This window comes from Mycteria americana, unplaced genomic scaffold, assembly GCF_035582795.1.
Source record: "Mycteria americana isolate JAX WOST 10 ecotype Jacksonville Zoo and Gardens unplaced genomic scaffold, USCA_MyAme_1.0 Scaffold_42, whole genome shotgun sequence".
Lineage (NCBI taxonomy): Eukaryota > Metazoa > Chordata > Aves > Ciconiiformes > Ciconiidae > Mycteria > Mycteria americana.
The window spans coordinates 256286-277257 of record NW_027445629.1 but is presented as its reverse complement, the minus strand read 5'-3'; the positions used below and the strand labels follow the sequence as shown (position 1 = coordinate 277257).

Here is a 20972-nt window from a genome sequence, read left to right as displayed (position 1 = left end):
GCTGGGATAGAGTTAATTTTTTTCCTAGTGACTGGTATAGTGCTGTGTTTGGGATTTAGGCTGAGAATAATGTTGATAACACACTGATGTTTTAGTTGTTGCGAAGTAATGTTTACACTGGTCAAGGCCTTTTCAGCTTCTCCTGCTCTGTCAGGTGCACAGGAAGCTGGGAGGGGGCACAGCCGAGATAGTTGATCCAAACTGGCCAAAGGCCTATTCCATACCATATGACAGCATGCTCGGTATATAAACTGGGGGGAGTTGGCTGTGGGGGCAGCAATCGCTGCTCGGGAACTGGCTAGGCGTCGGCTTGCGGGTGGTGAGTGGTTGCAGCACTTGTTTTTTTTTCCTGGGTTGTGTTGCCCTCTCTCTCTCTCTTACTGTTTTCCTTTTCATTACATTTTTTTTCCCAATTATTAAACTGCTCTAATCTCAACTCACAAGTTTTCTTACTGTTCTAAGTTTTCTTATTTTACAGGGCACATCCACCTGCTCCAGCATGGGGTCCTCCACAGGCTGCAGAGTGGATATGTGCTCTACCTTGGTCCTCCATGGGCTGCAGGTGGACACCCTGCATCCACCATGGTCTTCACCGCAGGCTGCAGGGGAATCTCTGCTCCGGTGCCTGGAGCACCCCTCCTTCTTCACTGACCTTGGTGTCTGCAGAGTTGTTTCTCTCACATATTCTCGTTCCTCTCTCCTGGCTGCTGTTGCGCAGCATTTTTTTCCCTTTCTGAAATATGTTATCCCAGAGGCGCTACCATTACCACTGATGGGCTCAGCTTTGGCCAGTGGCAGGTCCATCTTGGAGCTGGCTGGAACTGGCTCTGTCGGACATGGGAGAAGCCTCTGGCATCTTCTCACAGAAGTCCCCCTTGTGCCCCCCTCCCCCCGCTACCAACACCTTGCCATGCAAACCCAATACATCAGGCAGGACTCTAGGACTCGGGGCCAGGGAAACTTCTCCCCTGGCTCACGGGCAAGAATGTGGAGGCAGGTCCATGCCCAGGAGATGCCAGGGGCACCTCCCCGGAATCTCCAGGTGTCTTTTGGCTTCTTCTGGAGACATCTGAAGAGCCAGGTAGCATCCCCACATTCCTCCAAGGTAGCTACCCCAAGAAGTTTTCTTGAGGTCGTGTTACATAAGAAAAAGCTCCAGTGTAAAGATGCCTTCCAAGACCTGTGCAGTAGAACTTGACCAACAGTGACCTTACCTATGCAAGTGGCTTTGTTGTGAGAAGAAACCAGGCCAAACCGGCTGAAAGCGGCAAAGTTGCAACAAAAGCAGGCAAACTCAGCTAATAAATACGCATTAAGTGCTCGCCAATGCAGATCAATACTGACATACCTTGCTGTATGTCCTGGTTTCGGCTGGGATAGAGTTAATTTTCTTTCTAGTAGCCGGTATAGTGCTGTGCTTTGGATTTTAGTATAAGAATAATATTGATAACACGCTGATGTTTTGGCTGTTGCTAAGCGGTGTTTATATTGGTCAAGGATTCTTCCCCCACTTCAGCTCCCCATGCTCTGCCAGGTGCCCAAGAAATGGGAGGGGGCACAGCCAGGATAGTTGATCCAAACTGACCAAAGGGCTATTCCATACCATATGATGTCATGGCCAGTACATAAACTGGGGGGAGTTGGCCGGGGAGTAGCGATCATTGCTCGGGGACTGGCTGGGCGTCGGTCGGCGGGTGGTGAGCGGTTGTAATTTTTTTTTTTATGTATATTTTCTTTTTTTTCCCCTCCCTTGGGTTTTGTTCCTCTCTCTCTCTCATTGTTTTTTCTTCCCTCTCATTATAATTCATTATTACTATTATTTTGTTCCAATTATTAAACTGTTATTATCTCAACCCACGAGTTTTCTTACTTTTGCTCTTTCGATTCTCTCCCCCATCCCACCGGGTGGGGGGGGGGAAGTGAGTGAGCGGCTGCGTGGTGCTTGGCTGCCGTCTGGGGCTAAACCACGACACTGTACATCGTCAAGACAAATACTGTTGATAGCCACTAAGTGGAAAGAATTAAATAGCCTCTTCTTCCAGCTATGATGTCAAAAGGCAGGGAGCTCTGTTCCCAGGGCAAATACTTGTGGGCAGGTTAAAAAAAGAGGTGCTGCATAAAATTGTGTGAAACTTGGGTACAAAGTTGCATAGTGATAATCGGTGATGAGAAAGATTCATGGTAGAAAAGAGAAGGAAAACACCACTTAGGAAAACCTGAGAGTGACAGGATGGTTTAGCAAAAGGGGAGAAGAGGCTGTGTATGTGCAAGGGCTTTCTTTTTCAGCTCACAGGAAAGACAGAAACTTGCACCTTCAGGGTGACTGTGCTGGTCACATGCCACAGAGCACACTCGGGAGCAGGCAGTTCAGCTGCGAGGAGCCTGGCACGCTTGCCTTGGTCTTCCTCAGCTCTCGGCTCTCTGCTACTTGAATTTTGAACGCAGGACGTGTTGCTTGGGAGGATCCATGGGCAAAAGAGAAGCTGGGGTTCATTTCTTCTAGTAACCTATTGGAACTAGCAACTCCTCCCTAACATTTGGTTTTCCAGTGGTAACAAGCAGATAGTAGAGTGCTTTATTCATTTGGATGGATCAGACACGAGTGTTGGAGAGCCAAGCCTGGCAGTTCTGGCTTCTCCAAGTGTATATGTGAATGACAGCTTGTTTTGCCAAACTCTTGTAATATTGTGAAGCTTCCTGGGGGAGGGAAGAAGGAGAGCACTAAGCTCTCAAATCTGCAATCTCAAAATCCCAAACTCTTGCTGGGAGTTTACAAGAGGACCTTGCCAGCTGACCCCCCCCGTGTGTGGTACCAGACCACTGAGTTACCTGTGGTAGGCACGGTCATAAAGAACAAAACCAATCCCACCCATCAGATTAGCAATCCAATGTGTATTGAGGTAGTCCAAACCAGAGAGGTGTGGCAGTATCATCATGCCTGTGGATAGGATTTTCCAACTCCTCTTCCAACTGAAGCCCGGCACATAGCACACAGTGCTCATTCATATGGCTTCCACCAAAGGACAGAGCCCAGGTTGCTTCCCATCCACCACGTTTTTAGGTCAACAGAGCTGATTTGAGAAAGCTACAGCAACACTGAAACATTTTGAACCACATTTAAAACATCCCGACAGGTGCTGGTCCCTTAGGATCCACGTGGCCAAGGTCAGCAGGTCAGGGGTGGCCGTGTCACAGTGGGCAGCAGAGTCAGCACTGGTCGTGTCACCGTGGTGTCAGAGTGGGGTACAAAAGGGGCCGCAGGGCGGTGGGTCCTGCACCCTGGAGGAGTGTCCATAGGACAAAGGCAGGGATGAGCTCCCACATGGCTGTCGCCACCAAGGAGCAACCCGCCAGCATGAGGCGGACCAAGATGGACTTCTGGAACGGGATGGAGCACGGCTTCATGATGCCCAGCATCACCAGCAAAGGTACAGGCATCCACAGGCACCGCAGGAGTGTGATCATGGCCAACAGTTGCAGCGTTGCGTGGGTGAGACTCAGCACTGCAGCCATCTCAGGGGCGTCAGCATGTGGGGCTGAGGACAGCAGTGATACTTTACATGCGCCACAGCTCAGGGGGTGTTGGAGGGTCGAGAGCTGGCAGTCGCAGAGCGTGACCTGATTTTCCTTTGCTTTCCAGAGCGAACAGCCGTCTGGGACGCAGTGGCCGGCTATGTTCAAGAAGAGCTCTTGCTGCGCAAGGTGGGGCGACACCCACATCCTCCTAGTCAACCCAGAGGGGTGGGGAGTCCCCATGGCCCTGGGGCATGGCCTGCAGTTACTCTTGCCCTCCTCAGAAAGCAGGAAGCTCACCCCAAAAGTCCCCAACCCAATGGACAAAGAGGGCTCATGCAAGGGTGGTATCACCTCTGGTAGGTGGTAATGTTCCACAGGGCTGATCCTGCTCACTGGAAGCCCCCTGGATGCCCTCAGGCTGCTTCTGCCCTGACTCCAGCACTAATTTTTCGGCGGCGGAAGGAGAGGACTTGGCAGCTCCTCCTTAAAGCTCTTGCCACTGCCCGGGCTCATGCCTCTGACCAGCAGGAGTGGGCAGGACCCAGCCTGAAGCACCATCCCTGGTCAGGGCTACCTCCAGCTCTTCCCTCCAGCCAGTCCTCACCCTTCTGCCCTTCCCTTCTCTTCCACTCGCAGGGGGTCCGAATTCCCACCCTTGGCTCCTTCGATGTTGTCCCCAAATGGATTCAGGTTGGGAACGAGGCCGTGATTATCCAGAGGCCCGTGTTTCGGTTGGCCAGGAACCTTGCAGGTGTCCACAACCTCAGGGACAACAAGGACTACCTGCCTGGTAAGACTGCCCATTAATCCCTGGCCGGCTGCATGGTCAAGGTGAAGGGGGCTATCGCGTCCCTTCCCGGGGTCTGAGACGCTTCTCTAAAGCCAACTGCCCCCTCTGCGGAGCAGGTCCGAAAATGGGGCCTTTCTGGGCAATGACTGCAATAAGCAGCCCTTGGGAAACGCCCGCAGAAGGGCCGCTGGGTGAGCGCCTCCATCCCTCTTGTGTGCTTTTCCAGGCAATAAGGAGCTGGAGCCCCTCAAATACGCCAAGGTGGCCGCAGCCGCCTCTGTGTCCCGACGGAAAGTGGAGGCCTGCATCCAAGGCACCATGTCTCTCCTCTCTCACTGCCTGGGGAAGGGGGAGAACGTCGCCCTTGTCCTGAGGGACATAGGCTTGCTTCTCATCGAAGGCATGAGAGTACAAATGAAATTTTTTTACAACTTCCTGGAGAGGATGTCTGGGAAGGAGAACTTGGAAAAAGCTGCTTTTAAGGTGAGTGTTTTGGCTTCTCCACGGCTCAGGCAGTCCCACAGCAGTGCTCCAGCACTGCTTGCATGTGGCCCGCCAGGACATAACCAGCCGCCCAGGCCAGGCGAGAGCTACGGTCCTACCGACTCTCACTGCCTCGGGCTCCCCCAGTATTGAGTGCCCCAGCCATGCTGAGGACGTCGTGCCATCTTCGTGCTCCTCCATTGCAGGTCCCCCAGCTGCTGGACATGGTGGTGTCCCAGGTGGTACCTGTGGCCTCACTGACATTTTCTGGCCGTGTCATCATCTTTCCTGAGTGAGTACATCTGCGGATGTTGCCTCTAGTTGCTCAGCTGTGGTTTGGTAGCATTTGCTCCATGTGACCACAGGTGTCCTGCCATGGGGGCACCAGGCAGTGACATGTCCCCAGCCCATAGTCATTCCTGTGAGGCAGATCCGATGGGAAAGATGGAGGACTTTTAGGCAACACTTTCTTCCCATCATGGCCTGGACTTCTTTGCAGGGTGACTCCCTTTCCCAGGACGGTCCTCGGGGATGGGGTGTAGTCAACTTGGGGAAAAAAAAAGGAGTTTTTGTGCAGTGCCAAAATCTGCTTGTGAGCAGGTGATCGTGGCAAGCGGCAAGGGCTGGTGGTGCTGTGGATCATGCTGGTGTCATCTCTTTGTCTGCAGGTTTGAACTGGAGTTTGTGCCCAAACCACCACCCAGGGCCCCTGTCAAGCACTTGAGAAAAGTCCCTGGTGAGGACAAGCGGAAGGAAGAAGAGGTTTTGCCAGCTCTCAGGCAGGGCAAAAAAGGTAAAGCTGCTCCTGGCGCCTTTCCATAGCATAGCCAACCAACTTCTGGGATATAGTGGGGAAAATCCTCCGGTGAGGATTGTCAAAGGACTCCGATTTGCGCCAAAGCTTCATGACAGCTCAGCACAGCCTTTTCTGCTCATGACTCATTGGCTTGCACAAAACGAACCCCCAGGGAGGGATGTGCCCAAGGGAACAGTGGGAAGATGGCAAGCCAAGGCCCCCGGGAAATGACCCCTCTGCAAGGGTCCCTGTCCCGTCACCGGCACCACCCAGCTCCTCTTTCCCAAATCTGGTGCCGATAACACAGTCACAAAACCACGTTGACCGTGGAAATGAGGAGCTGGGCAAGAGCTGGTGTCAGGGTGGCTGCGAGGGGAGCAGAATGGCCCTCTCGGATGTTTTGGGAAGAGGCCTGAGCACCACTATGCGTCACCAGCGTCGGCGGTGTCCCAGCGATGCTCTTCTGACAAGGTCTCTCCTTCCCGGTTCCAGTGGGATTTGCTGAACTGCCCTTGCCTGCCTGTTCAAGCTCGACTCCTAATGAAGCCCCACAGCTCCGGGAAATGAAGGAGATAGAGAAGAGGAAGAAGTCTCGGGTCAGGTGAGTCTGGAGATTCAGGGCTGGCGTCTGCACAGGCTTGCTTTCTGACCCAGCAAGGGCCCATTCCCCAGCCCCAAACACTCGCCATTCATCACTGCCCAGCAGTGGTGAAGGCAGCACCCAGAGGGGCAGGATGAGGCTGCCGGGAGCCCTGCATTGCACAGGCCTGGCTCCTCTCCTTCCCTTCAGGAGAGCCCCAGCGTGGCCTCCTAAGCTGTGCATGGGGACAGCCGTGTGTCAGCCGAGGGTCCTAGCTCAGGGGGTTTCCTCTCCTGAGCTGAGGGCAGCCATGGGCTGGGCTGCCAGCAGCTGTGCAGACAGGCACATGGCTCATAGGGACAGGATGAGGCCCCAAACCCATCGTGTCCTCAGGCAGACCCCTCCCGTTGTGTCCTTTCAGGTGGCTGCCACTGATCCCAGGGGACTCCTCTGGAATAAAACAGCCTGTGACCAGCCAACCCAAGGGCAAATCCAAGCTCGAAGGCCAAGCGTCAAAGCAGAGTCGAGCGCAGGCAGCAAAACCTGGGAGGTGCAGAGGAGGAGGACAAGGAGAAAAGAAAGTTCCCGTTGGAAGCAAATTGCTGTCAATGAGCTCTGAGGCTGGGCTGCCTGAGGAGCCCACCTACAAGGTCTTCATTCCACAGCCACCAAGACCTGAGGCAGCACCATTACTAAAATCAAGGCCTGAGATGTTCTGGTCAGTGGTGAAGGAACCGCAGAAGACCGTATTAGCGGGATACAGCTTTGAGCCCTCCCTTTTGGTGCCACCAATGTACGAGGAGTCCAGGTCTACGCAATGCCACCCACTGAAGACCAGATCGGTGGTCTCCAGGATGGAGTGGCCTTGGCTGGAGTGATCAGGGCTTGGGGTGCCCGGAGCAGAGGGAGCACCACTGCGGTGGCAAAACAGGTACGTGATTCAGATCTGTGTCGTTCTTGGGTGCTACTTCCTTGTAGAAATGCCGAGTTAGAGAGACAGTGGGGACTCTTCAAAGAGCCCTTAGTTCTGATTGATATTCCCACCTTGGGCTCTTCCATCACCAGGGGCGAGGTACTTCTTTTCCAATGTTGCCCTCTCTTCTGTAGCCTCAGAAAACACACAAGGCCATGCTATTTGGCCATGTTTGGAAGGCCTAAGTAACCGCAAGGCTGCTCTGGGCTGGAGAGGGGACTGTTTCTTCCCAGCTTGTTGCTCCTTTAGATCCCCAGTGGGAAGAGAAAGGCTTTTTGGGTGGGTCTGGCCCGGTGCTTTGGGAGCAAAGTGCTGCTGCTGGAGAGGCTGCACGGAAAGGGTACATAGAGGGAGAGAAACAGGTGCCCTCCCCTCACTGTCCTGACCTGAAGCCATCCAAGGGGTCTGAGTGTGGGCAAAGAGCTCCCCAAAGCTGCAGTATTGTTTTAGAAGAGTCTCTCTTCTTTTGCAGAAACCCACCCATCTTCGGGACCCAAGGAGCTCGGGAAAGAGACGAATAAAAACACAAAGGAGACGTTGCAAAAGAGCATGGACTTTTTTAACTGTTTGCGGTCCTTTTTAACGGTCCTTCACCGGAAAAGGGGAGAGGGCTTTGACAGTTGGCCATGGCTCTGAGATCAGCCCAACGTGGTGCTGGAAGCAGGGCCATCAGAGAGACCTTCCCTCAGGACCTTTTCCATCCGAGGGACCTTTTGCATGGCCGCTATGGACAGGAACCCGCTTTCTGGGGCAGGAGAGGGCAACCAGGCACTCGGAGCAATATGGGGGACAACTGAACATCCCTGGAGGGGAAAGGAGAGGATGCGAGTGCAGCTGGGGAGGCATGGAGGGCACCTATGTGCAGGGGCAGTGGAGGCCAGCTGAGCTTTCACCCAGGAGCGTAAGGGACCAGGGAAGGAGAGAGAGCAAGGCTGAGCCCAGCTCTGCTGGGCTGGACCTTCTACTTCCACTTGGGGTAGAGCCAGGGCTCTTTACTGTGCTCTTTCTCTCCCAGTTTATCCAATTTATAGCCAATTTAGATCTCTTACTTAGGAAATCCTCCGAGCAGGTCTGCCTTTTGGCCATCCTGTGGGCCACCCACACTGACAGAGAAGGTTCATCTCCAATCCCAGCCCTATGGCACTCATGTAGCCTGCTGTTACCTGGCATTTTCCTCCTTGCCCAAACCCACCCTATTCAACCCAGGAACCCAACCCTCCTAACAGGAAGCTTCTGCTTAGGACCCCCTCCAGGATCTGGGGGCAGGGGCCACCCTGCTGCCGCCCTCAAAATTCAATCCCTGACCTTGAGCTAAGGTTGTTCTGAGGACACCGTCACGAGTGAGCAATGAGTGTCTGCAAAGCCCAAGGTCACTTTGTAAAGGCGGATCTTTCTGCACAGGTTTGCAAGAGATCTGAGGGTGCCAGGCTGGGAATTGGAACATCCTGTGCAAGCGCCAACGTGGAGACATCTACCCAGAGCCAGGAGCTCAGTGCTGGGGTGAGGTGTGTCTCACCAGGGAGCCTGTAGTGTCACCCTGTCCAGCTGAGCTTGTCAAATCAGGTCTTTCTGCTGAGGGAAATCATGAAGTCATGGACTAAATCAGGTCAGAGGGCACATGGATTGCTCTCCAGCCCAATCCTGTGCTCAGAACAGGTCCCATCAGGCTGCTCGAGGACATGCCCAATTGAGGTATGAACACCACCAAAGTCTTGCCCCTCTGGCTGCAATATCTGCACCCACTTTGGGTGAAAAAGCCCTCCTTTCTAAGGCCCAAATCCCTCATTTTTTGACTCATGTTTAGGGCACAAAGCCTCGTTTCTTAGAGTCCATTTTTCAGGGAACATAGCCTAATGTTTAGGATCCCGTCTGCAAATTTTAGGGACCAAAGCCTCATTTTTCGGCTCCAAACCTTCATTTTAGGTGAAAAGCCTTCAGTCGGGCCTGACGCCTGATTTTCAGGGTCAACGCCTCAGTTTTAGTTTGCAAGGTCTCATTTTTAGAGCCCAAACCTCACTTTAAGACACAAAAGCTCCTTTCAGAGTCTAAAGCCTCATTTTAGTTTCCAAACCCTCAGTTACAGGGCTCAAAGCTTCATTTTTAGGGTCCAGTTTCTCATTCACAGGATCCAAACCCCTCTTCTACGGCTCAGAGTCTTAATTTTAGGGCTCATAATCTTAGTTTTAAGGTCCAAAGCTTCATATTCAGGGTCTAATCTCTCATTTTTAGGGCCAAACTCACTTCTTGACGGTCCAAAGCTACATTTATAGAGTCTGAATTACATTTTAGGGTCCTGAGTGTCATTTTTTGTTTCCAAAGTCTTATTTTTAGAGTCCTAAGCATCAATTGTAGGGCACAAAGCCCTAGGGTTGTCAAGCATTGGAGCAGGCTGCCCAGGGAAGTGCTGGAGTCACCATCCCTGGAGGGATTTAAGAGACATGTAGAGGTGGCGCTTAGGGACATGGTGTAGTGGTGGACTTGGTAGTGTTGGGTTAACGGTTGGACTCGATGATCTTAAAGGTCTTTTCCAACCTAAATGATTCTACGATTGTATGATTCTAAAATTGCCCCCAAGCAGCTTTGGAGCAAGCTGCACAAAGGGCACCAGCAGCCCAGCCCAGCCCTCCTCCCAGAGCCACCTCTGGCCAGCAAGAGCTCAGAGAGAGCTTCTAGAGACATGGACAGCTCTGCCGACTGGCCTGCCTGCCCACAGGTCTCTCAAGGAAGAGCTTTAATCCCTGTTCAGCTGTTGGGATCGCCTTGGGAAAACAATACTCCTTTGGTGCCAAGAGGCAGAAAAGCCAAAGCCAGAATTAAAAGCACGTGTTGGACTTGCATATGTAATTCATGGGGTAGTTTTTCTCTGTAGGCGTGGAGTCACTTGGTGGAAACTGGTAACTGATGGGACTGGTAAGAGCGCAAGTGTTGTGCAGCCAGGGAGCCCCTGGCACTCGGGGAAGCCCAGCAGCTGCCGGCTGCGGCAGGAGCCCAGGCTGTGTCAGCTGCGTGGTTGTCTGGCTCAAGGGGACACGTCCCCCTGCGGCCCCGTGTCACAAAGGGGCAGTGATGCGGCAACCGCCCGGCGCTTGTGAGCTCAGCTGGCCAGGGCTTGGGATCCTGAAGAGCGAGCCAGCGAAAGCTAGTTGGGCTGAGCTGGCCTTCGGGATAACTCAGCTCCTTCCTTTGCTACTTGCGTGCCTACTTTTTTGCAGCCATTGCTGCTTTACTGCCCACTTCTCCTCAACTTCCATCCTCTTTCAAAGGTAACTGTGATTTGACTTTCAGGACAGCTCATAGAGGAGGTAGATACGGGATAAAGTATAGGCTGGTCTGTAGCTTCCGAGCTCCAGGCTGAGCTATTACACCTTTAGAGGCTGGCCAAATATGGGCTATGGGTAGAGTTCCTATTTGTTTAATTCTTATTTCTTTGCCATGTGCTAGGATGGGTAAGTAGAGGGGTGGCAGTGTTGTCTGAGGCGTTGGGCCCAGTCTAGAATGACAAGAAGCCCACCCTGACTGATGAGGTAGGAAGGGAGACAGAAAAGGAGCACGGCAAAGGCAGCCGTTAAAGCAGCGGCCGAAAGCCGGTCACTCCTGCGTACAAGGTGGGCCAGCGTGTGCTGGAGAGCCAGAGGGCTCTGCTGCTAACGCTAGCCACAGGTAAGCAGCAGGTCCTCTTCAGAGAAGGTGACAAGCAATGCAGTGTTTCAAAAGGGCCTTGGTAATTGCTGTCAGTTGACAGCAGACAGAGTCCTGTGACAGGGACACTAGGGCCATCAGCCTGCAGCTCTGCAGCAGTTACAGCTGCCACTGAAACACTTTGGATGGCGGATGCTGCTCTGTGAGTTGCCTTTGGGGTCTTTTTTAATCATTTTGTTGAGCTACAATTCTTTCTTTGCAATCAGGTGACGGGATTGGCGCTGATCTCTTTCTGGAGCGTGTCCTGACATCCTTTGTCAACCAAAGCTTTCCCCTCTGTTCCGGAGAGGAGCCATGGCTGCAATGGGGAACGACTCCTGTGAGTAACGGCTTCAGCAGCAGGCCTGGACTTTGTGACTCCCCAAAGGCAACGGAGGTGGCTGGTGCTCCACCCCTGAATGTTGATGTGCTCACAACCTAGCATCAATTCTGGGGCGTTTCCTGGTAGCGGCCACGCTGACCCAGGTGTTCTCAATTAGACACAGGAAAACACATTTTGTCACTCCTCTGACACTATGTACAAGACTTGGAAAGGTGACATTGCTCGTAGCAAGATCTGACATCAGGAGGGTTACCTTCTGTGCTAGCTACTTGCTTGTTTTTGTCAAGTTACAATGAGGAAAAGGGAAGACTTGACTTGATCATCCATTTCAAGACTCTAGAGGGAAAGGAAGGTAGCCCGAGGCACAGAAATCAGAGTGTGGTTTTGCTGGACTTTTGGCAATGTAGGCAGGGGAACAGACTCTTTTCCAAAACTGTTTCTCGACCAGTAAATGTCAACGGCAGTGTCAGGCTTCCCCCAATGTTTCTGTGTTGGAGGTTGGAGCTGGTTGTCCTGGGTGCTCCTTGACAGAGCTCAACTTTTAAATGCTTTCATGCAACAATATCGTCTCACCTCTTTTCAAATGTCATTTCCCTGCAGTCATTGTCGAGGGAATGGCTCCGCCACAAAGGATCCTCTTTCCCCCGGAGAAGATTTGCATGGACTGGCAGCAAAGACAGAGAGCGGGAGCGGGACTCTACAACCTGGGCAATACGTGCTTCCTCAACTCCGTCCTGCAGTGCCTGACGTACACCCCCCCTCTGGCCAACTACCTGCTCTCGCGTGAGCACAGCCAGTCGTGTGAGTACTTTTGGGAACATGTCCTTGTAAATCTGTTGGGCACTTCCCAAGGGTTCCCAGCATCTGGAATTTGATTTAGGAGAAAAGTGGCCCTTCTTTGTCAACCCCCCGAGCGGGTGTTCTTTGAACACTCAAGCCTAGAAGCCGCTTGTCGAATCTAGGGCTGTTCATCTTCAGAAAGGCACCTCTTTCTAGCCCCGGGTCTCGGTCCCTGTTGCTGCAAATTAAACTCTCTTTGCTTATTGCACAGACAACTTTTGTCAGTTTAGCATCCCTGCGAAGAAAGTTTTCTAGGCACTAACATGTCCTGGGCTTGTTGGGAAATTGGCACCTTGGGAGAAGTGGAGTAGAGACTGTTCTTATACCTTCAAGATCTCCATTAGGTTTCCCAGTGCTATGGAGATTTTACTAAGCTGAGGAGCTTGCTTCCTTCCCTCCCTCCCTCCCTGTTCAGGTCGTCAGCAAGGCTTCTGCATGATGTGCATAATGGAAGCGCACGTTAACAAGGTCCTGCGTGCCTCAGTGAGGGTCATCCAGCCTAGCGCTGTCATCACTGTCCTCACACGTAAGTCATTTCAGGTGCTTTGACAGGTTTGCTTCCCTTCTTGTAGGAGAGAACCACTAACTTCTTCTCTCTTAGGCATAGGAGAACATTTCCGGCTTGGCATGCAGGAAGACGCCCACGAGTTCCTGCGCTATACTGTCGATGCCATGCAGAGAGCTTGTCTGAGCGGAAGCAGCGAGTAAGCGCAAGCAAATGACCTTTTCAATGTTCCCGAGCCCTTTGGACTCCTTGATGTACTGCCATCAAGGCAAACCTACGCCCAGGGCTTTCAGACAAAGCAAAACTCTTGGAGGAGGTAACTCTCTGCCTCACCATTTCTTTCCAGCTTGGACATCTCTTCTCAAGCAACTACCATCGTCCATCAAATCTTTGGGGGCTTTCTGAGATCCAGAGGTACTTTTCCACAACTACTGCTCTCCTTGGAATTGTCTGTGCCCTTCCGTCTGCCCGTGACAAACAGCTGATCGGGTGCCTGGCGTAGGAGGCATGAAGGACGGAAAGCGGCACAGTCAGTCGACTTCCCTTATCGCTGAGCATTTTCATTTGCCTTCCAGTCACATGCTTGAGCTGCAAAGCCGTTTCCGATTCCTACGAGGCCTTCCTGGATGTCCCTTTGCATATAAAAGTAAGAGGGTTTATAATTGCGCGTCAAGACATCCCAAGGCCCCTGTAGCTTTCCAGAATCCATGCGGCTGACTTAAAAACGTAGACTGGGAACACAAGAGAGCTTGGTGGTGGGTGGGAAGTGGAGTGGGCTGTGTCCTTCTGGGGAGGCCATGGCAGTGGTCTCCCTGCAGGTGCTGCCTTTAAGCTGGAAAAGTACGAATTATCCTCTCTGCACCCTTGACCTACTCTCATCCTGCTTCCTTTGGCCCTCCCTCAACACCCGTCTGGCTTCCAGGCTGATGGGCTGTGGTGTTTCCATTGTTGATGCCCTGCACCCCTTGGGTAGCTGAACTGGGTGGTGCCACAGAGAGGTAGCTCTTGATAGCCCCGGGAATCCCTGGGAACGGAGGGAAATGTTCAGCATCATACCCTCTTTCTGCCTCCTTCTGGACACTGCTTGCGGGTTCACAGTGGGTCTCCTCAGCCTCAGCTACCTGGGTCTTCCTGTCAACTCCTAGGAAGTGTTTGGGAGAGGGCGTTTCCCCAGCTCAGTGCTCTCCTTTCTCACTCCTCCAGGCAGCCTCATCTGTCACCGCAGCTCTGCAGGACTTTGTGAAACCCGAGCGGCTGGATGGCGAAAACTGCTTTAAATGTAGCAAGTAAGACGATTACTAACGACATATTAATACTAGATCCTGCGTGAAGGTGCTGCCTGTCAGGGAGCATAAGTCATCTTTTCACGTAGGTTTAATGCAGGCTAACGAGAGGCGGCTTTTTTTTAAGATGGCCTTATGGTACTGAATAGGCTTAAAATAGCGTAAGGATGTGGGAGACAGGAAAGGTTGTCTGGCCTTCTTGGGGGAAGATAAGGGGCATTTCAGCACTGGGCTCTGTGCTTGGTTTCCAGGTGTGACAAGATGGTTGCCGCCTCCAAGAGGTTTACAGTCCATCGCGCACCCAAGGTTCTCACGGTGTGCCTCAAAAGGTTTGAAGATTTCACCGGCAGGAAGATCGGCAAGGTGTGTATGCAATTGGAGTGCAACTTTCTCTTGCTGGAGCGGGAGATTTCCCAAAGCAGTACGCTCTTTCACAAGTTGTTCGTGTTGGGTTTTTGGTGTTCCCTTCCGGGGAGAGGAGAGTTCCCGTGGGAAGACAAGCACGTACTCTGCTCCGACAGAGCTGCTTTGGCCGAGTAGAGTTTCCTGCCACCCAAACCATGACGTGTTGAAGGCTATTTCAGGCAATATTTCAGGATCATTTCTGAGCCCTCTTGGTCTCTCCCTAGCTTGTGGAGTACCCCGAGTACTTGGATCTTCGGCCATACATGTCTCAGACAGCTGGAGAACCACTCCTCTACACCTTATATGCCGTCCTGGTCCATAGCGGTGGCAGCTGTCATGCGGGACACTATTTCTGCTACACAAAGGTAAAGAGCAGCTTCCTTCCTAGCAGGGGAAAAATGTGTGCTGGGCAAGACAACCATTCACGGCAGTGTTACACAGGCCAAGGGTTTTGGGGAGAAGGTCTCCTTAGGGGCTGCATTGCATTTGTTTTGGCCTGCTCTTGGTTCTGTAGTTCTCTGCCTGTGTTTTTGTGGAGAACCATCTCCAGATATCGATGGCTTTCTTTGCAGGCCAGCAACGGACTGTGGTACGAGATGAACGACGCGTCTGTGGATGGTCGTGGCATCGACACAGTTCTCAGGCAGCAAGCCTATCTGCTGTTTTATGTCAGGTAATAACAAGTCTTACAATGTGTTGAGAATACGTTTGCTTTTCCGGGCTTTGCTATTTTCCTTCTCAACCTCCTGAGTGTTTCTCTTTCTGTCATAGGAGACAATGACTACCTGCATCATTCAGTGCTGTCAAATGTGAACTACCCCACGTCAGTCCTTATCTTCCCTTGCTGTGCTTTAGGCTGCTGCCCTGCTGTCAATTGCTACTTGTCTGCTATCTGAAGCTGGCTAATGTAGAGAAGAGTACTTGAAGGGGGCCTGCAGTAGGGAAGATGGGGAGGGACTCTTTATCAGGGAGTGCAGCGATAGGACGAGGGGTACCGGTTTTAAACTGAGAGAGGGAAGATTTCGATTCGCTATTAGGAAGAAATTCTTTACTGTGAGGGTGGTGAGACACCGGAAGAGGTTGCCCAGAGAAATTGTGGATGCCCCCTCCCTGGAAGTGTTCAAGACCAGGGTGGTGGATGGGGCTTTGAGCAACCTGCTCTAGCGGAAGGTATCCCTGCCCACGGCAGGGGAGTTGGAACTAGATGATCTTTAAGGTCTCTTCCAAGCCAAACCCTTCTGTGATTCTATGAGTCTATGAAATGGAGGCCATAGGGGGTATAAAGATGAGGACTTGCTCTGGCAGGGGCAGACCTGGTGGGAAGACCCCAATCGAATTTGCCATTTCTAGTCCTGGTTATGTCTGCTCTCTGTCGTAGAAACCGCTCCAAGAAAATGCCTGAACCCCAGAGGAGGCTGCAAGAACAGCCCTAACCAGAGATCCCTTTGTTTTTCTCCAGGCGCTCTGATTTGAAAATTGGAGAGAGGGTTTCTTCCTCACTGGCACCATCATATCTCCCTTCCTTCCTCAGTCGGTGGCGGGCTGACAGCAAGCAGGCAGGTTCTGTGGGACCACAGGCTCTGCCTCACAGGACTAAGGTAACTCTGGGGAGGTGGGTCAGGGCACCAGACGGACAGTGGATTTCTTGCTGGCACCTTGGCCTTGCTCTCTTTTCCCTCCCACGCTGCATCTTTCTTCACAGCCGCAGCGCTGCTCCCTCTCAAAGCATCCCACCTAGATCCATCCCATTTGTCCGCCTGTGGCCCTTCTGCCTTTGCAGCCCTCCAGGAGAGCCTTTGGGAGGCCCTGAGCTGTCCCCTCACACAGCTTCTGGGGTTTCGCCACTGGTCTGGTCCTTTCAGGAGGAAAGGGCAGGCCCTTTTCACCGCTCTCTTTGCAGGACGTGGCGGTGGGCATGGAAGACTCTCCAGAGGACAGCAACTCCTCTGCAACTGCCAGCACAAGCCAGCTAAGCTGCGCAGGTACGCGGGAGGGATCTGCAGGCCGGCCATGGCCCATCTGGCCAGGCGGGCTCAGCATCACCTCCTACGTGGGCTTCTGCCTGCATCGCTTCTTCTGCGGCTGCGTAAGGCTGGTGTCTAGAAGGAAAGCTGCGTGCCCGGTCTGCTGTCAACCATTTGACCGTGTGCTGCACAGCGTGCGAGACGACCACAACAAAGAGGAGCACAGGTTCAGCCCTTCTTCCCGCTGCCAGAGGAACGGTGCCGGGGGGAGGGCCCGCAGCAGATCCCCGCAGTGGGGAAAAGATCTCCGCAGCTGGTTTGTGGACACCACGGACTATGACGACTCAACATGGAGAAAGAGGAGGAGAACAAGTCCTCCAAGTCGTGGCTGCACTCCCAGGGATAACGCAGCTCCAGGGCCCTCCAAGGGCAGCCCCCAGTTGGCTCCCGCACCCTGTGCTGCTGGGGAGCAAACCCTGCCAACGCAGAGAGAAGAGAGCAGATCCCTGCAGCAGGGCTATGGTCTCTGCAGCCGGTTTTTGGAGAGCATGGACGACCATGACTCAGCAAGGAGGAGGAGGAGGACAACAAGGAAAACAAGTTCTCAATGTGGTGACCAATCCCAAAGGGATGATGCAGCTGCCGGGCCCTCCAACGCCAGCTCCAAGCGGGCTCCCTCCCCCAGGGCTGCTCGGGAGGAAACTCAGCAGAGGCGGAGAGAGCGGAGCAGATCCCCGCGGCGTGGCTGTGATCTCCGCAGCCAGTTTTTGGAGATCACGGACGACCAGGACTCAACAAGGAGGAGGAGGAGGACAACGACAAGGAACGCAAGTTCTCAACGTCGTGCCCGATCCCCAAGGGATGATGCAGCTGCCGGGCCCTCCCATGCCAGCTGCAAGCGGGCTCCCGCCCCCAGGGCTGCTCAGGAGCAAACTCAACGGAGGCAGAGAGAGCAGAGCAGATCCCCACGGCGCGGCTGTGTTCTCCGCAGCCGCTTTGTGGACACCAGATTATGACCCCTCAGCAGGGAGGAGGAGGAGGAGGGTCTCAGCGCTCCAGAGATGCACGTCGGACAAACACTCGGGGTGCTGCGGTTGTGGCGGGGGCAGATTGCGACCCTGGATGAGGGAGGAGCACTGCTCCTCCTTGACTTCTGCAAGGCCAGAGAGGAAGAGGAGGAAGAATCCAGGAAGCACCAAAACTGCCCCCAGCAGGGCCCAAGCTGCACAAAGGGCACCAGCAGCCCACCCTGTCCCTCCTCCCAGTGCTGCCTCTGGCCAGGAAGAGCTCGGAGAGACCTTCCAGAGACTCAGACAGCTCTGCTGGCTGGTCTGCCTGCCCACAGGTCCCTCGAGGAAGAGCTTTAATCCACGTTCAGCTTTTGGGATCACCTTGCAAAAAGAACACCTGTTTGGAACCAACAGGCAGAAAAGCCCAAGCCAGAATTAAAAACACTTGTTGGCCTTGCATGTGTAATTTACGGGGTGTTTCCTTCTCTGTGGGTCTTGGAGCAATTGGTAGAAATACCCAGTGTGGGAGGTTTCTGTCTTGGGATTGGGAAAGCAGTGTGCTTGCATGGGCCCACCTTGCAATCTCTTCTTTTTACATATGGAGTTCAAGTCACTCCAACGGAAATGGGCTGGATGAGCCAACCGTGAGCCGGACTGAAACGGGCTGAACGGCCAGGCCCTGCGGGTGCTGCTCAGCAGCACCAAGTCTAGTTGGAGGCCAGTAACTAGCAGTGTCGCCCAGGGTTCAGTACTGGGCCCGCTGCTGTTGAACATCGTCCTTAGCTAATGGTCTGGATGATGGGGCAGAGTGCACCCTCAGCAAGCTGGCAGATGACAGCAGACTGGGAGGAGTGGCGCTTGGGCCAGGGGGTCGTGCTGCCGTCCCCAGGGACCTGGGCAGGCTGGAGAGATGGGCTGGCAGGGACCTCATGCAGTTTAGCAAGGGGAAGTGCCAAGGGTGCTGTGCGGCTGACGAGCAGCAGCACAGGCTGCCCAGGGAGCTCATGGAGTCTCCACCCTTGGAGATGTGCCACAGCCCTCTGGACATGGTCAGGGACAAGCGGCTGCAGGTGGCCCTGCTTGAGCAGGGGGGTGGGAGCACCTAGGCGACTTCACCCTCCAGGTGACCTCCAGGCCAGCCTCAAGTAGCCGGTGATTCTGTGAAATGGATGCCCAGAAGAGGATCCAGCCACCAACGCTGTCACCCTCAGGCAGCCATCGACAGCTGCCCCAGGAAGCTGCAGCCCGTGGAGAGCCCAGGCTGGAGCAGGCTCCTGGCAGGAGCTGTGGCTGCTGGAGAGGAGTCCAGGCAGCAGCAGGTTCTGTGGCCGGAGCTGTGGCCCGTGGGGCCCAGGCGGGAGCAGGGGAACGGTGCGAGGAGGAAGGGGCGGCAGAGGTGAGGTGCTGTGGGCCGCCCGCAGCCCCATTCCCCATCCCCCTGCGCCGCTCCGCGGGGAAAGGGGGCCGAGGAGTGGGGAAGGGAGGAGTGAGGCTGAGTCTGGGAAGAGCAGGGCTGGGGGAAGCTGTTTCCGTTTGGTTTTGTTGCTGCTCTCCTGCTGCTTTTGGAATTGGCAACAAATTACATCAACCTTGCCCCGGTCAGGCCCCCCTCGCCTGGGAGGGGGCGCAGGGCGGCTCTGTGAGGGGAGGCCCGGACTGCACTTGCCCGCCCAGCAGGAGCTGCGCCATTGGCCACGGCTGAGCCAATCAGCGGAGCTGGTGGGGGCTGTCAGTCACAGCCGGCCTGGGGTGGGGCCGGAGGGGCCCGAGGCGGAGCGGCCTGAGGAGAAATGGGTGAGAGAGGGGCCGGGGGCAGCCGGGGGGGCCCCACTCAGCGGCCTAAAGCAGTTACCACCAGTGTAGCACTGGTTCCGGACACCCCTGGTCAAAGCAGCACAAGCCCATTTCCCTTTGCCCACCCTTCCTGGCTGCTGGGTGCAGCCGAGCCAGAGGCTGGGCAGGGGAGGGCTCATGGCGGCAGAGGAGAGCGCGGCCTGATGGTGGTGAGCGCAGGGTCGCTCTCCCGCCTCGGCTGCCCCTTGGCCTGGTGCTGCTCAACACGCCGCTGCCGCACACAGGCCGGGCAGTTTCCCTGTTGAGCGCTGGGGACAGCTGCCGCACAGGAAGGGGGAAATGGCTCTGCTGCGTCCTGCTGCGGGAGCTGGGCTCAGCCATGGTGTTGAGGGCCAAGAGCAGGTGATGTGCAGACAGCTCAAGGCGGGACTGGCTGTGCATCTGCCTTGCTGCTCTCCAGGTCCTCGGGAGTACGTGGAGGCCTCCGTGACCAGCAGTGGGAAGTATGCGGCTCCAGCGTACGCCACCTGTAGATGTCGCAGGGCAAACAGGGAGCTCACGCCTGGACCAAGTGAGTAACAGCCCTCCAGCCGTTCGTTCAGACCAAGCAAGCAGACTTTTTTTTGCCCGGCGTTCGTGGGGTACAAAACAGTCAGCCCACCCCTTGAGTGAGCTGTGCATGCTTTCAGGCAGCTGGCACTTCTGCAGCTGGTCAGGAGAGCCCGTCCAGGTGAAGCTGCCTCCTTGTCTTGAAAAACAGGCCAGAACGCCACTGCTTTTGTGCTGTTCTCCTCTGCCCTAGCTGATGACTCCGCTGGCAAGTCCAAGAGACACATCTGTAAATGCCCGCCTCTGCAGTGCATGTCCTTCCGGCCCAGGGCCGTCAAAGCAGACCTCCCTGCAGGTAAGTGAACGCTTGGACATGCATACCCTTGGTCTTGGAAGTTGTTTCTCCCTCCTGGTGGGAGCACACACCAAGGCTTTATTGCGAGAGAAGCAAGTGGGGAGTGCTCCTGGCTGGATGCAGCTCCCTTGGCAGATGCTTGTGCCCCTCTCTCGGCCCCCAGGTCCGATAGGAGCCTTTCCCCCCACCCAAGCTGTGCTGCCGGCTCTTGGGAAATGGGGGTACCAAGGGTGGATGGTTTTACCACAGCCGGGGAGTTCCTGCCAACCTGTCAGGGAGTTTATCATGCAGTTACATGTTTTTCAAAGAGGCCAGCAAAGAAGTTTTCCAAAGATACTGTCCCAAGGAAAGTGCAGGGTTTAGCTCTGATTGCTCTCTGTGTGGATTGTGTCTGGCCTCAGGCAGGCGCACAGTAGCTTTCAGACAAGGCATGGGAGTATTCCAGGATGAAGTGAGCAGTCAGGATCCAAAGTCTCTTTTGGTTAAGGCAATCGGGGAAATGTGCGGTTGCAGCCTTCTGCGTCGCTTACCCTTTGATTTCAGTGCTGCCCTCTAGTCGGAATCTTGCAGTGGTTTTGCTGAGGCAAAAAATTAAATGGAGAAAGCAGATCTTCCTCCCCCACACACACACGCTGCCCCCAGCTCAAGGTGAACAGAGAAAGTCTGTGGGGGTGCGTTGTTTTATTAAACGTTTATCAGATATCCAGCCTCAGGGGAGTTGTGTACAGCGAATGGCTGCAGGTGCCTGGGGCGTCACTTGACCAGCCTCACCTGGAAGGCGAAAAGGAGAAAAAGGTGAGCATGGGGACTTGTTATCAGTTTGTCTGGGTCCCTGTTGCCCTGCACGCCCCCTGAGCCAAACAGCGTTTCTGGACAGTGGGCCTGCGTCTCTCTGTGTCCCCTTTTGGTCAGGGCTGGGGGTGGGTGCAGTGGAGGTTCATCGTCCTGACCGAGCAGAGTTGTCTTCAGCGATGGCCGTCTGTCAGGACAAGGGTGCTGATGTGCACTGGCCATTCCTCATTGCACACTGCAGTACGTGTGCCTTGGTGCTTCCAGCTCGCTGCACCTATGCCCGTGGCATGCTTACTGGAAACCTCCTGTATTAGCA

General features: G+C 54.3%; 1 protein-coding gene across 1 annotated transcript; it reads left to right on the top strand.

The window, feature by feature from the left end:
- The first annotated feature begins 3322 nt into the window (after positions 1 to 3322).
- LOC142403700 (uncharacterized) lies at positions 3323 to 7043 on the top strand. The gene is made up of 8 exons (XM_075489914.1): positions 3323 to 3490; positions 3577 to 3702; positions 4153 to 4306; positions 4533 to 4789; positions 4996 to 5081; positions 5458 to 5582; positions 6078 to 6186; positions 6587 to 7043. The coding sequence occupies exons 1-8, from the start codon at positions 3323 to 3325 to the stop codon at positions 7041 to 7043; spliced, it is 1482 nt and encodes a 493-aa protein (XP_075346029.1).
- The last annotated feature ends 13929 nt before the right edge of the window (positions 7044 to 20972 follow it).